This window comes from Sinocyclocheilus grahami, unplaced genomic scaffold, assembly GCF_001515645.1.
Source record: "Sinocyclocheilus grahami isolate Dianchi unplaced genomic scaffold, SAMN03320097.WGS_v1.1 scaffold134.1, whole genome shotgun sequence".
In the NCBI taxonomy this organism is placed as follows: domain Eukaryota; kingdom Metazoa; phylum Chordata; class Actinopteri; order Cypriniformes; family Cyprinidae; genus Sinocyclocheilus; species Sinocyclocheilus grahami.
The window spans coordinates 1,820,355-1,836,588 of NW_015505313.1; the positions used below are offsets into that span (position 1 = coordinate 1,820,355).

At 35.9% G+C, this 16,234-nt stretch overlaps 1 protein-coding gene across 1 annotated transcript in view; it reads left to right on the forward strand.

Moving 5' to 3' along the window:
• The first annotated feature begins 4,785 nt into the window (after window positions 1–4,785).
• The window catches only part of LOC107590901 (MAM domain-containing glycosylphosphatidylinositol anchor protein 2-like), a 192,126-nt gene continuing 180,677 nt past the window's right edge, over window positions 4,786–16,234 (forward strand). Inside the window, exon 1 of the mRNA XM_016279849.1 lies at window positions 4,786–5,572. Coding sequence (XP_016135335.1) covers window positions 5,500–5,572 — 73 coding nt within the window. The 5' untranslated portion in view covers window positions 4,786–5,499. The remainder of the gene's footprint in view (window positions 5,573–16,234) is intronic.

A 16,234-nucleotide genomic window follows, 5' to 3' on the forward strand; every position in this document is an offset into this window, starting at 1 on the left:
GCTGCATCACTAACTCCGACCATCCAACAACGGCAAGCTCACATAACTGCCTGTTAATGGGGAGCCCTTCTGTGATCTGTGAAGCTGAGGAACCTTGACATGAGGGAGTGAATGCATGGATATGAACATATTTCTGATCAGAATATTTTGCATTTTAATGGAATTCATTCATTATAAGCATCCGCATAAACAAGCCTCTCCTCTTTAGCCTCTCTTAATTAACACTGCTTAGTTGTAGCATCTGAAAGGATACACACTGAGGTAATGTGTATTTTTGATTTAAGACCTTGATGTAAGAACATTAACTTTTTCATGAAAAGGTCTCAGTATAATTTGGATCATTTTTTTATAGATAAATGTAAGTTAAGAGTATTCATAAAAAAATTAACAAGGTGACCTCGAGGTAGATTAGTTGAGAATAATATTTAAATGCTGCTACTATTCAATTCAGTTTCTTCGGGAGATGTCTGAAATATTTCCAGCTATTCTCTAGCGGTTCTGGTGAAATGTAGAGGTGCATCTCAATAAATTACAATGTCGTGGAAAAGTTCAGTAATTCAACTCAAACTGTGAAACTCGTGTATTAAATAAATTCAGACTGAAGTAGTTTAAGTCTTTGTTTCTTTTAATTGTGATGATTTTTGTTCTTATTTTTGTACTGAGTGAATATATCAAACTCTTGGGAAAAAAAAGATGAAAAAATAAAGGATTTTCAGATGTTAAAGTTACAATGAATATATAATATTTAAGCAAACACCCTTAAGTATCACATGACCAGCACCGCTTAAGCAAACGTAATCTAAATTTGGATTGTGTTATTACTGTATTGTTTTTTCTAGTGTACTATTGTAAACTATATCATATAATATTTAAAATAAAGTAATACTTTTAATCAGCAAGGATGCATTGAATTGTTTGAAATGACACTAAATACATTTAAAATGTTACAAAAGATTTCTATTTCAAGTAAATGCTGTTCTTTTGAACATTCTATTTATCAAAGAATGATCAATTTTGAGCACCAAATCATTTTTGTGATGATTTTACAGTATAGCTATGTTAGCCAATAATACTGTAGAGTTTAGAGTAAAATAATAGAGCAGTAGATGTGTTTAGGAATGAATTTGCATTAGGTAAGACTGTGATGTCCTCAACAAATTTCTCAGAGCTCCTGACAGAGACTTCATCAAGTCTACTATTGATTTTTTGATTTGCACACAAGACCTAAATGGTGAACAGCATTATGTTTGTCTAATGGAGCAAAGCTGGGTCATCAGTTACAGTACATTGGCTGTCATTCCTAAACACGTCTTCCTTAGGAATGAACATCTCTCGGGCTAATAATTGGCTGACGCTCTGTTCTTTCATTATTTGGTTATCGTTTTAGTCATTCACAGAAAAAAAAGCAGTGGTGCTCTAACGCACTAGCTTGGCAGAGTTTGAGAAATCAAGTGCAGATAGTCTGAACTAGTCTGTCAGTTACAGTACATCTGTCACTTAAGATGCGTCTTCCTTGAAATGCAAATGGAACTCCAGGCCAGTGGGCTGACAGCCCAGCTTCTTCACTCACTAAGGTGCACACTCCATTATTTGGGTTGTAAAAACGTACAATATCTTTTAAAATGCCCTCAAGAAACCAATCACAGTAATCAGGGTCACTGCAGGTCCTTAAAAAGTCTTAAATATTTTAAAGGATAAAGAAAAATCTCAAGTATCATTTCAATAAGTTTTAAATTTGGGGACGGAAAACAGGAATTGAATGTGATGATTAAACTGAAAAATGCTGTAATTTAATAAAATAAATCAATGTGAGTGCAGCACATTTCAATATATATATATATATATATATATATATATATATAATTATCTTAAATGAACATGAATATAATTTATAATTTTGACTTTTCTTAAAAAATGGTTTAAAGGCTAAAATGTTTATCATAGTATAAAACTATTTGTTTTTGTCAAAACCTGTATTTGAACTGTAAAGTTGTTTGTATCATATTGTACTTTTTAATTGTGCAGGTCTTAAAAAGAGTCTTAAAAAGCCTTAAATTAGATTTTTTTTAATCTACAGACACACTGGTAATTACTTTAAAGAGCAGTTGTAACTTCCCTTGTGTTTTAGATGATTTGAACAAGTGGTAGATTCAGATAATGTCTAGCACCAGTAAAAATTTTCTGTCATTTCTAATTTGTGTAGTTCTTAATGCTACACAATACTATAATACTAATAATAATCAGCTACAGCGTTTGAATATCAAGAAGCAGATTATTAAAAATAATATTATGGTTTATAATAAACCATAATATTATAATGGTTTGTTATAAAACACACACACTTAAATTTAATCAACTATTTTGCATGTCTCCTTGGATTTTCATGTAATGTTAATAATTATTTTTTTCTTATTCCAGAAGATGGCAGTACAGCACACAGTTTGTTAAACAAATGCTCAGTTGCTGGGAAGCCCTGAGCTGACAGGCTGAATAAGATCTTGTAATACATAGCACTCAATTGATAATTTGGCTGCATATGACTTATGTTTCATATAAATATGAATATAAATATTATAAACAACATGTACTGTATCGTGCTGGTAGCGTATTTTAAGAAGATTTGGGCTGGTAACACAAATTATAGTTTAGATTAGGTTAATGAATGAAGAGGAGTTACTGTGATCAATCAAGGATGTACAATATAATTAAGTTATAGAATATTAGCTACACATTTGAGGTGCATCTGTATGTTATATTAATTTACATTTGCTGACAACTGGCCCACTTTGGGTAAAGTGCTAAATAATAAAATTAGTAAAGTACATTCTACATTGAAAGGCCATAACAAAAAGTAGTTGAGGTTTTTACAGGTTTATACTATAATTTGCTTTATATTTTATAATTTGCTTTAAAACTGGGTAAATAAAAAGGCAATATGTATATGAATTACTGTAAAATATTGTTAAAATTGTGATTTTATTTGGAGTGGGGAGTATGAATTAAGTTTAAGTTTTTTTTATAGTAACATATTCCTTGAATTACATGAATTTATAAATGTAAAACATTTATAATATAAATCAGCTTAATTAATGGGCATTCTCAGAATTCTCTTTTTCTCTCCTTTTTACATTTGATCTTATTTATAATATAATCTTGCACTATACCACACATCCGCTGTGTTCTCAAAACTCTGGCAATTTGATAATACCTAGAATATCAAAATCAACTGTGTGCGGCAGATCCTTTTCCTATTTAGCGCCCAAACTCTTGAATAATCTACCTAACATTGTTCGGGAGGCAGACACACTCTGTCAGTTTAAATCTAGATTAAAGACCCATCTCTTTATCCTGGCTTACACATAACACACTAACACATTTCTAATATTCAAATCCGTTAAAGGATTTTTAGGCTGCATTAATTAGGTCAGCCGGAACCGGGAACACTTCCCATAACACCCGATGTACTTGTTACATCGATAGAAGAATGGCATCCAGCTACACTAATATTAGTCTGTTTCTTTCTTATTCCGAGGTCACCGTAGCCACCAGATCCAGTCTGTATCCAAATCAGATGGTCACTGCAGTCACCCGGATCCAGTCCGTATCCAGCCCAGATGGTGGATCAGGACCTAGAGATGACCTCTACAGCCCTGAATGTCAGCGGAGATCAGGGCAACTAGATGAGCCATAAAGACAGTTCCCCAGTGAGGACCTTGTCTCCTAGACGGCCACCGGGACAAGACCACAGGAACCAGATGAGTCCTCTGCACACTCTGACTTTGCTGGAACAACCTGCTGGTTCGTCTGGTCCCCCGACTGAGCCTGGTTTCTCCCAAGGTTTTTTTTCTCCATTCTGTCACCGATGGAGTTTTGGTTCCTTGCCGCTGTCGCCTCTGGCTTGCTTAGTTGGTGATACTTATTTTCCAGTGTTATTGTTTACTTGATTGCACAGATTCTATTTAAACTGAACTGAGCTGGATGATGGCATCACTGAATTCAATGATGAACTGTCTTTAACTGAAAAATGAGTGTTTACTATTGTCTTTTTGCATGATTGACACTATTTTCCTATGTAATACTGTAAAGCTGCTTTGACACAATCTGTATTGTTGAAAGCGCTATATAAATAAAGGTGACTTGGCTTATTTTTGTTGTACAGTTGAGTGTTTTGTGATACATTTTAGTTTAGTTCATGTTTACAGCATTATTTTCAGCGTCACTGATCATTGTTCATGGTTGCTAGTGAACCCAGTGATGCTGAATAATACATGATGTAGTCATGTGGCCTTCTATTCTACCACGCGTGCCATCATCAGTACGGTTTACAGAACAGATTTCATTAGCTCAAATATAGCCTATTGGCATATTAAACATTACCTGAGTTAATGACAAAATGTTTCACAGTGTATAGCCTCGCAGCCACTCGCGCTGTTGCGATCGAGATGCTGGTAATGGAAAGAAAAATCATTCATTTGATAGTTATAAAGTCGACAGGGGAGGAGGAAGCGCGGCGAAATTAATAGCAGCTACATCATCTTCCGTTTCAGAGAGAAAAAACGGCAAACGCACGAACGAAAGTCGGAAAGCATGTATACCATTTAGCCTAGCGGCCTTTAATTTATAATGAAGTTCACGTTGCTCTGCTGCGAACGTTCTCAGCGCGAGAGTGCTTCTCATACAAATGAGATCCCGAGCGCGCTCGCTCGCTCACTCCCTCACGCGCTCTTTGACGTAGTCAGCCAGCTGGGCTCCGGCGTTCCAGCGCAGTACGTATGGCGCAGCGTTCCCAGCCACCCTTCACATTTCATCCAGTCTAAATTACGCTTTATCCTGAAAATAGGCATCCTGACACATCTGTTTACGTGTCATGGTTTTTTTCAAACAGGGGCCAGAGACTTCCCAGAAGTAAAGCTGGCCCACACAGCTCTTATGAAATAACGGATTTCATCTTTTTTTTGTTGTTTTTTATCCGCTGGAGACGAAGAATCACAGTGTTACTATAGGAGCAGCTTTTATCGGCGTGCCTTTCTGCCTCACCGGCATCCTGTAACCACGAAGAGGATGCGAGCGGCGGTCTTGTCGGTTATTGGTTATTTTTCGCATTGAATTCCGCAGTGTTATCTTTTGGGAACGTCGAAGAGGTGGATGCCAGCGCGCGCAAACGATTAATAGCGCGTGTTTCCCATGGCGCTGTCATTCACTTTCGCCAGTCGCGTCGGTGCTTAATGCCGGCGAAGGTGTGAGGAGGAGACCCGCTCTGAAGGTTTGATGCTCGTCGTCCTCATCTGTCACAGCTTTATATCTCCGCCTAGACCAATTTGGTGAAAACATCTGCATTGAATTGGCAAGAAATGACTAGCGAGACATCTCTGACTGACAGACACTACTTCAGCTGTTTCTTGATGATACATGTCACGCGAGCTGGGAGATTTGGACTGCACGTACTGCCTTCAACTGTTCGCCGCCTGAGGAGCTGGATATGTTCAGACTAACGTGAAGATGGATATTATCTTTGCTCTCCTGTGGTTATTGGCCGCACTATTTGAAGGCGTTTTTTGCCAGGGAGTTTACGGTAAGACAAACAGACGTAGCGGCTACGTACAATAGCCTTTACGCAGCTGTCGTGACCTTGCGAGGTAGATGGTAGCTGTGGATGTTCATTCCCAATAATATCCAGTGTGATGTAGGCCCTATAGCTTGCATGTCAATTGACAGTTCCTGTGTTACAGGTGCATTGTGGGGCATCAGTAGCCTGTGGTCATGTATAGAGCTGCCTTCTATGAAACATGATGCCAGGCGGGATGGCTGATACAGATGGGAGGTGTTGAAATATCATTATCACTAGGAGATGCATTGCTTGAGCAAAGCATAAAGATCTGTGGCCATCACTGTGTAAACGTTACTGCAAAGTATGTATGGGGCTAGTTGTCACAAGGGCTACACTGTATGTCAGTTTAGTGAATAATTTTGTATCATTCATAACTGTATATGTCATTCAATTATATTATGTTGATGTGTCAACGTATTTAAATTAAAAATCTGTATGCTACTGAACTGGCTGATACAGTTAGCCAATGACACCGGTGGTACAAATGAAATGACCCATAACAAAAGTGGCCTTTTTATCAGCTGTGGCCATTGCTAAAGACAGAACAGTTTTACCAATACAATGCACTCTTGGATTAACACACAACACAAAAATTAATCAATTAAGTCTATTATTACATTTGAACAATATTTTATCATAAAATACTTAATTCATACTTTCCACTTATAAACAACATAATTTTAATAATAACATATTGCCTTGATTATTACGAATGTTTAAAAAACATTACCTTTTAACAATATTTTGTAAAAATGCATTGTAGACTGTTGTTTTTAATGTAAAATTGTAATATATAACATTATATAATCTGCAATGTAATATCACAGTATTTTTCTAAAATTCAGAAAATTTTCAGAAACTTTCTCTAGTTCAGAAACCTCTTAAAACAGAATAATTTGATGAATTTTGTCCTTTTGAAAATTCTAATATCATCAATAGCTGTTTTATAGTCAAGCATTTAACCTCAGTCTTCCATAATATTTCAGTGTCATTTCTTATTAACATAATGTTTTAATGCTTGAGGACTAATTGATGGTGCCATTTCATATTTATTTATTGTGCTGTCAGAGGCAATCAAGGACATCGTTTTAATAGTTGTCATTGTTTCAATGTAAAGAGGAGCCATGAAATGTGATGTGTGATTAAACAGTAACAGGACATATGATGTGAGGTTATTAAATTCCATTTGACAGAATTTTATGTAGGTTAAGCTGCTTATGTCAACTGTTCATTCTGTCATAGAAACCTACAGTTCAGCGTCCTTCTGCCTACGGAATATTACAAAGGGATGCTCATAATGGGATGAAGGCTATACCTATAAAGCTCTGACTGGGAAATCTATTTCACCTGACATCACATAGATTACAATGATAGATTTACTGTTACTTAATGGAAGACTGTTTGGATTAGTAAAAAAGAAACTATAAGGAGGAATCAGTGCATATGACCACCTGACTTAGGCTAATTTTTGCTAGAGGTTTGTTGAAAACACCTGAAGCCAAACACGTTTGGACTGAGGTGGAACTCAAAATGCACATTTCTCCATTTATTAATATTGTAGAATCCATGATGTTCCTATAGGAGGCAGCTGGTAATAACTTCAGGCTATTCTTTTCATTTTGCTTATACAGATTACATGGATGTCTTCTATTCATTATGGCACAAAGCCATTTGTCAGTGTTACTCACTGGATGCGTTTATCTAGGGTCTGTGATATTTACAGTAGTTGACATTCAGTGGTCAAATGGTGTGATTATGTTCATGTTTCACAGTTTGTTGGCTTGTGTTCTATTTGTGAGGGGCATATGAACAAACAGTTGATTCCTGTGTAGTGACCTGTGCAAATGTGGGACTGTTGTGGGCAGTACTTCACTTCTAGAAGCTGGGTGCTAGTTCATGCCCTCTTAGTTTACGCCATGCTCCATGGTGAATCATGAGGGGTTTTTGAACATCGGATTTATACGTACTGTTAAGTAGACTTGCATGGATTCTGCACTTGCAGAATGCTCCACAGATTTCAACCTGATTTAAACAGCCGTCATTCACAAACTTATACATATCCTCCACCCCTAGCATGTTTATGATTAAATGTTTTGGATTATATGACATGTTTACCAAGAAAATAAATTTCCCCATTTTAATTCTGTAGTTGGAATTTGAATTGAATTGACCACACCTCACATGAAGTTAAATTGGAATGACAGGAAGAATAATTTGACACCGCTAATCAGGGCTCTAGACCCATTCTTCCCACTGGTCGCTCTTTTGTGACTAACTTTCTCAGTTGGTCGCGTGAGCACATAATTTGGTCGCAAATATAATTTTTTTATTTATTTTATAAAAAAAATTTTTTTGCTACAATATGGGATTAATCAATGCATCCTGGTGAACTTTTATCATAGTTTATAGATAACGAAAGTGTTCAACATTCAAACCGTTCTTATTTGTGATTTAAATTTTGTGAACCGGAGTTCCTCTTTTGCTATGTTATAAGCCGGGCTTCGGATGCTTTCACTTTCACTTTCGATCTTGGTGTCACGTTTTACAAGAAAAGATATTTGTCTGTTTTTCTCATATCTATAGGCTACACCTTTCACATTTAAAGACTAAAACAAAAGATGGATTCATTGTTATTCTTAATTAAAAAGCACAACAACAAGAAAACAGTAGGCTACAATGACAAACTATCTTACATAACCTTTATTAACAAAAATGAATAAGATGCATAATTTGGTCGCAAATATAATTTTTTTATTTATTTTATAAAAAATTTTTTTTTGCTACAATATGGGATTAATCAATGCATCCTGGTGAACTTTTATCATAGTTTATAGATAACGAAAGTGTTCAACATTCAAACCGTTCTTATTTGTGATTTAAATTTTGTGAACCGGAGTTCCTCTTTTGCTATGTTATAAGCCGGGCTTCGGATGCTTTCACTTTCACTTTCGATCTTGGTGTCACGTTTTACAAGAAAAGATATTTGTCTGTTTTTCTCATATCTATAGGCTACACCTTTCACATTTAAAGACTAAAACAAAAGATGGATTCATTGTTATTCTTAATTAAAAAGCACAACAACAAGAAAACAGTAGGCTACAATGACAAACTATCTTACATAACCTTTATTAACAAAAATGAATAAGATGAGGCATGGCATATAGGACTACACCACACTTCCCACTGGTCGCTCTTTTGTGACTAACTTTCTCAGTTGGTCGCGTGAGCACATGTGAGCACATAATTTGGTCGCAAATATAATTTTTTTATTTATTTTATAAAAAAAATTTTTTTGCTACAATATGGGATTAATCAATGCATCCTGGTGAACTTTTATCATAGTTTATAGATAACGAAAGTGTTCAACATTCAAACCGTTCTTATTTGTGATTTAAATTTTGTGAACCGGAGTTCCTCTTTTGCTATGTTATAAGCCGGGCTTCGGATGCTTTCACTTTCACTTTCGATCTTGGTGTCACGTTTTACAAGAAAAGATATTTGTCTGTTTTTCTCATATCTATAGGCTACACCTTTCACATTTAAAGACTAAAACAAAAGATGGATTCATTGTTATTCTTAATTAAAAAGCACAACAACAAGAAAATAGTAGGCTACAATGACAAACTATCTTACATAACCTTTATTAACAAAAATTAATAAGATGAGGCATGGCATATAGGACTACACCACATGCTGTATTATATACTGACTAATAAATTACAGAATGTTTAGCAAACACTGAGGAATCAAATAAAAAAAAAGAAAGAAAGCCTCCATAGCGCAACGTGAGGTAAACAGCAAAAGATAACAAGCTTTTCAAAATGAAAACAAAAAGAAAAGTAAAACTAAACTTGCTGTCGGTGACAATGCTTGCCTGTTTTTTTTCCCACAAGAATACCAGCATGTTCATCTTCTCTGGTTTAAGAAGCTGTCTTTTACTTTACTTTAGCTTGAAAACCAAATCCTCCATCTGCCATCATTTCCTCCATATTCGTGTCATTTTTGCCGCGCTCGTGCTGACGAAATAATAAGAAAGTATTATATTACCTTGGCATTAAATTACAGAAATTGGAGCAAATGGGAACACAAATATTATATTTGTTGTAGGTTCACCATTATTACCCAACTATGATGACCCTGAAAATGTGAAAAAGGCCTGTTCTGTAGATTTTCCACAACAAACAACAGTACAAAAAAAAGGATAAAGGTCCCTTAATTCTATAGAGTCTTGGATGGATTTTAGCAGGTTCTTACTTCGTAAGGTGGTACTGTAACTGTCATTCAAAAGCATTGTGGAGTGGTCATACACCTTTTCAGTGTTGGACAATAGTTATAGCTCTTTTGCATTTTGTCTTTTCTAACTTAACTATTTTTTGTTTTGTATTGTTTATTTGAAATATTAATTATAAAAATGTCTTAGCGACAGCGTGTTTTACTTGTTCTTTTCTTAAAATACTGTATGCTTACCTCATATCAATCTCCAATTAAAGTAATGTTGCTCTTAGTGTTCCCATGACTTTATCTTTTTTTTTCCCTTGTTGAATTTGCCTGATCAAAGGATTTGTTAACGGAACTTAGCTTTGTGCTTCTTACACTGATTTTATAATCAAATAGAGCAAATATTAAGAAGGCCGCTGTTACGTATTGGTGAACAGAGATTATATTTAAAACTTTTTTTTAAATAAACTTGTTTTCCTTGGTTTCAAAATTAATAAGAATTACTTCTCGGTCAACTCTAATGAAGATGCCAACTGGAAAGACTGCACTGGTTTGATGCAAAACCACATTGTCCCACTGGATGAATGTTTTATAGAACAGCGAGACTAATGCACTATATTACAACATCCCAACAGGCCACTTAGGCCGTAAAGAAAAGAGGGCTCCAATAGTAAGACATCTAAGAGGTCGATAAGCTTTTAGTTCATGTAATGCAGTACAACTGTTGGTGCACTGTTGGATCTAATGTCGGCATGTTTTGATTGGAGATATATGAATATTTTTCTAATATTTATATTCTTTTTACCCTATGTGATGGCTCTCTGTTTCATGTTTCATATGCAGCCCTTCCATTAATTTCAGCCTCATATCTACACAGACAGTCGACTAAGTGGTCAGCTGATACTATCACACACTTCAGCTAAATGCTTCCGTTCTCTGCTTTTCCAGTGTTAATCCGAGCTGCTAATATTTAAGTGTTTTTTAGCTTCTAGATCCCATCTATCCATAGGAGATTTGCTTATATTTTACCAACACTGACAGAATAATCAAATGCATTCTGGTTATCTGACCACAACAGACTGCTTTAGTTTCATTGTACATTGGGTCAGACATTGTTATTAAGACTGGACCCTTCAGAAACAGAGATCAGGCACTAATTTTACTTACATTTTTCTACATTTGAAATGTATCCTATGGTTGCATACTGTCTGTTACTGTTGTATAATATTGGACTTTGTAAACTGAAAGTATATTTGAGATGGTGGGGGTGGATGAAAATGGCATTCATATATACATTATGACTCAGTGTTAAACGGAGTTCGCCAATTGCCTCTGACGGTTTCCTCCAGATTGGACTGACCACTGTGAAAGGGCCATTCTCAGTTCCTCTGGCTTCTACTGTAAATAATTCACACCTCTTACAAGCAGCCACTTAAAGGACTATAGAAATTGTTGTACAATATTCAAGATGTGTTTGCATTTCCTGTGGTATTTCTGGAGGGGAGGGTTGGGGGAACGGTTGAACTCGTGAATGGTGTTGAGGTGTGGCATGTTATTGGTCTTATTGTGCAAAGAAGCTCAATTACTCCTCTCCCTCTACACACTATTCTAACACACCTTGGTAGCAATCATCAGCAGAGTAACCTTGGGATGTACAAAGCACATTGCGGTTGTTAAGCATTACTGTTAATGTGGAATACAACAGCCTTCTTTACACGTTTCCCTGAATTATTTATCGACACTCCGCTCCCGGTTTGTGTAGCACATTTAGTTTGCCATGTTCTGTAAGATATTAAAGACTAAGGCAACGTACAACAAACTCAACACAACTGCTAAACAGAAATTACATGCATACGCAAGTGGTTACACAACAGTAACAATTTTTAAAGGCCAACTCAATACCTCTAACTGAGATTGTGTTTACTGTATTAATAATTAGGGCATGGCTTACATACTTATAGTTTGGAGTCGGTAAGATTATTAGCTAAATATTTTTTGAAATCTCTTATGCTCACCAAGGCAGTATTTATTTGTTCAAATATCTTCAAATCTTGAAGGTTCTGTGGGCCTCTTCTATGAACTCTGATCTTTAGTTCTTATTTTCTATTGGATTTAAGTCAGATGATTGGTATTGTATTGTATATAGGTGATTTGTATATATGGATTACTTGGGTGGTTACCGACATCTGGTGAAAATTTCAAGAGCACCTTTAGAAATATATTTACTGAGAAAAAGGGTGACATGTTCAATACTTATTTTACCCACTGATATATATATATATATATATATATATATATATATATATATATATATATATATATACACAGTATATGACATTTGTATACGTATGGGTGCTTTTTTTTTCTTTTGGTAATTTTGCGTAAGTTTGGAGTTCAAACCCCCACATAATTCAGGTAAATAAGGATTTTTTTAAATAAACCAAGTAAAATTGCAACTGAACTTAATGAATTTTGTTGAATGGAAAGCAGTTTTAGCACTTTAATAACAGCAGCTCTTTTTGTTGCATAGGGAAAAAATATCTCAGAAGTTTTGAGTGATATGTGGATAGGTAGGTGCTGACAGAATTTTCTGTTTAAAGCAATTGATCTGCAGGAGGTGTGACTTGATTTGACTGGCACACTTTCCACAGCGAGTGTTGTTGTTTTTTCCCCACAGCATTTTGCGGGGAAAAAAAAGGTGCCAGCAATAATAGTTGTGCAACTTCAAATCCAAATAATTTATTTTGGAAGTTGCATTTAAAATGCACATGGCTCTAAAAATCTGTAAGAATGTGTTTGAAAGGCAGGATGCTTCTGGCTCTGATTACTGGAAAAACATTCATTTGAGAACCACACATCCACTGACACTCATTTATAAAGATTTGCCTGTAAGAAAAAATTTCACTGGGGGGCACATAAATATTACAGCACTTTTGTCTAGTGCAATCTTGCACACATCTTGTAATATACACTAAAGTTTTCTATTAACTATGTGACACAGCAAAAACTTTACACCATGCTTTGCTGTCTTGCTGCTAATTTTGTAAGGTTTTAGCAGGCTTTTCACTCAAGTTCTCAAGCATGAAGGATGTGCGGATATGCTCATGTAGAGAACCATGAGCTAATAGGCTTGCATAGTCCACAAAGCACTATAGAGTTCGATTTTTTCTTCGTTCATTCTCCTGTAAAGTACTTTTTGTGCTGTCAGGGGCAGACTTAGTGATTTGGGGGCCCCAACAAAATAACCATATGCTCTTTTACGCTTAACCCTTATTTTGCCCGCTCGCTCTCTCTCATAGGTTATAGCTATAACTATTATTTATTATTACCCCTTCACAACTGAAATAATTAGTCAACCTGATGCTGTTCTAAAGCCATATTAAGCTACTCTTCGTTCATTCTCCTGTAAAGTACTTTTTGTGCTGTCAGGGGCAGACTTAGTGATTTGGGGGCCCCAACAAAATAACCATATGCTCTTTTACGCCTAACCCTTATTTTGCCCGCTCGCTCTCTCTCATAGGTTATAGCTATAACTATTATTTATTATTACCCCTTCACAACTGAAATAATTAGTCAACCTGATGCTGTTCTAAAGCCATATTAAGCTACCTTATTTTTTTCCGGATCACAAAAGAAGACATTATTAAAAAAAATGCTTGCACTTGTCCATTTAATGAATTTGTAAACTTCTTCAATCCTTTTACAAAAAGGACTCAAATGTCATAAAAATTATCCCATGCATCTTCTTCCGTATTCCAAGTATTCTTAAGGCATAAGGTCGAAAATCGAAAATGTAATCTATTAAGAGAAAATGTCCTTTCATTGCATTCGTGCATTTATACAAGTGTGCGGCAGTTCGCGGCAGCGCGCCTAGGAAAAGTACACGAGAGTCATTTTGAAACATCAAGACAAATAAAATTATGACTTGAAACACTATAATTTCTGTACTGAGGTGAATATATCTGTTCTCAGGCAGTCAAAACAGCTTAGGATGTAAGCAAAGAGTGCTCTGTCTATAATCACTAAAGGCTGTCACTCACTTCAGTTCATTGCGATCTCACGACGTTCCGTTAATAAGCTTTCTACACTGCACAATGAATCTCTTATTTACATCATATCTACACGTTGTTATAATGAGAGGATTCGCGAGCTTGCAGAACTCCGCACCTGACAAAAACTCGCCGTTTTGAGCGGTGAGTGAACATTTGACGCTCTAACACGGTAGATTTGCCAAATATGTTTCGCCAATTTCAGATGGGGCCCCCTGATTCCCCGGGGCCCTAAGTGGCCGCTTACCTCGCCTATTGGTTAAGTCCGCCCCTGTGTGTTGTGTAGTTGGCTTTCTGCTACCTGTGGGTTTGTACTTTTTTACAGGTGGAAGACTAACCATGCAGTGCATTACTGCAACCTAATGCCGTTTTGAATGAAATCATTGTTGCTTATGCAGGCCAAGTTATAGTGGCCAAGAATTATACTGGACTGAAAAGGCAAAGACTAATAATAGCAAGTACGGTGGCTAAGATTGGGTAAAATGCATATGTTAATGAATATTTAATGGCTGGAAGTAACTGGGGTAAAAAGAATCAATGGATGAAGCCTCTTTCTCTTGAGGACCAGTGTGAGCTAAAGTCCTGAAAGCAGGAAGGCAAGATTAGTGACTCTCAAAGCGCCACTACAGAACCATAAAAACAAAGCTATCAGTCACAAGAACTGTGTCTTCCCTCGAGAACAACAGCTAAACAGTCATTTAACACTTTGGACACTGAAATACTACTGATGGCTTCCAGCAAATTGTACGATAGGTGATAATTCCCTTATAACTATACACTGTGATGTTAAAATATTAACCAGTCTGAAATAATGACTTGTATAATGCTAAAAATTGCAAACCACTATTGCACAATATTCAAGATGCATTTTTATGCTCCGATTGTATATTTATTTTTTATTGCATTTATTAGACTCTGGAAGCAGCTGTCCATCCTTACCGATTCGTAAAGCTCTTATGAAGCGAATGGCCTCTAGAAGATGTTGATTGACAGAGACTGATGTTTGAGGTTATAATGAAGTCTTACAGCAAAGTATAGTCAAAATTCTCTCTAACAGTATCTGGAATACACCCAACACAGCATATTTTGGATGTCTGTCTTATTTGACACATCCAATCAAGGTCATGGAGCACTCTACTATCTGGTTGATGAGAACCAGATGGGTTAGATAAGGAAGATGTCCAAAATATCATCGGTGTCCAGAAGCTACCTTAATGTTCAGTCAGTCAGTGACATTCATTCGTTCGTTTCTAAGACATCATAACATAGTAATTTAGAACAAATTCAAATGAGCTGTAGTCATAACCCAAAAATATTTAGTTATTACAAATGCTTATTTCTCACTTGAAATTAAAATATAATTATAAAATAAAAAATAACTTTTAAAATGCCTCAAATTATAAGATGTTATGCTGTTTCTTGTCTAAGTGATTTGAATTTTCACCTGGTGATAGATAGATAGATAGATAGATAGATAGATAGATAGATAGATAGATAGATACTCTAAGGTATAAAGCCAAAAGGTTTATCTTTATACCTTATTTTCCCCTAAATGGTACATATTAGTATTTTGAAAGCATACATTAGTACCAAAAGTGTACATATTAGTACCTTTTGAAAGTGTTCCACCCCGGTGAGTGTGTTAGACTTTAAACATAGCCATTCAGCACAGACATTAGCAACTATAGCAACACTCTGGTAACCGCCCACAATGCCCTGGCTCTAAGGAGGCAAGATTTGCACAGGCAAGCACCACTCACATTTTCTTCACAAATGTCAAGTGTCGATGATTTCTGACAAGTACTTTGCTGAACTATGCATGAACATTGAGTGTGCCTTGATCAAACCTGTGTGCATAGACTCTAAGAATGTTCCAACAACCAATGGAATAGCACAAAATAACCTCACCAAGACCTTGGACATCACATTGTTAATGCTTCAGTGAAGGTCTCAGAGGACAGCGAGCGGTATAACAGAACCGTTTCCTGCTGAGCCCAGTGCAAAAAAAAAACATCTCTGCACATCTGCGTTCCCCTTTGGCACAGGGTAGGTTTAAGAGGTTTGAACCATGGCAGAATTATTTTATTAAGATAATGAACGCAGCTTGTAAGGCTTGTATTTATTCCTTGATTTCTTTTTTTATTCATTTCTTTCAGGAAATCAATCAAAGGAAATGAAAAGAGTGTGAAAGGATTGGAGGCTATTTACTTAACCATGGTGCTTTATTGATTTGGAATGATTTTTGCTGCCTTTTATAACAAAGTTTCTCAACTCATGTTAAATGAAAATGGCTTGTAGTTTGAAGTCATTAAACTTTTATGGAAATAAGTGAGTTTTGCAACTGCATCAGTGAACTTTC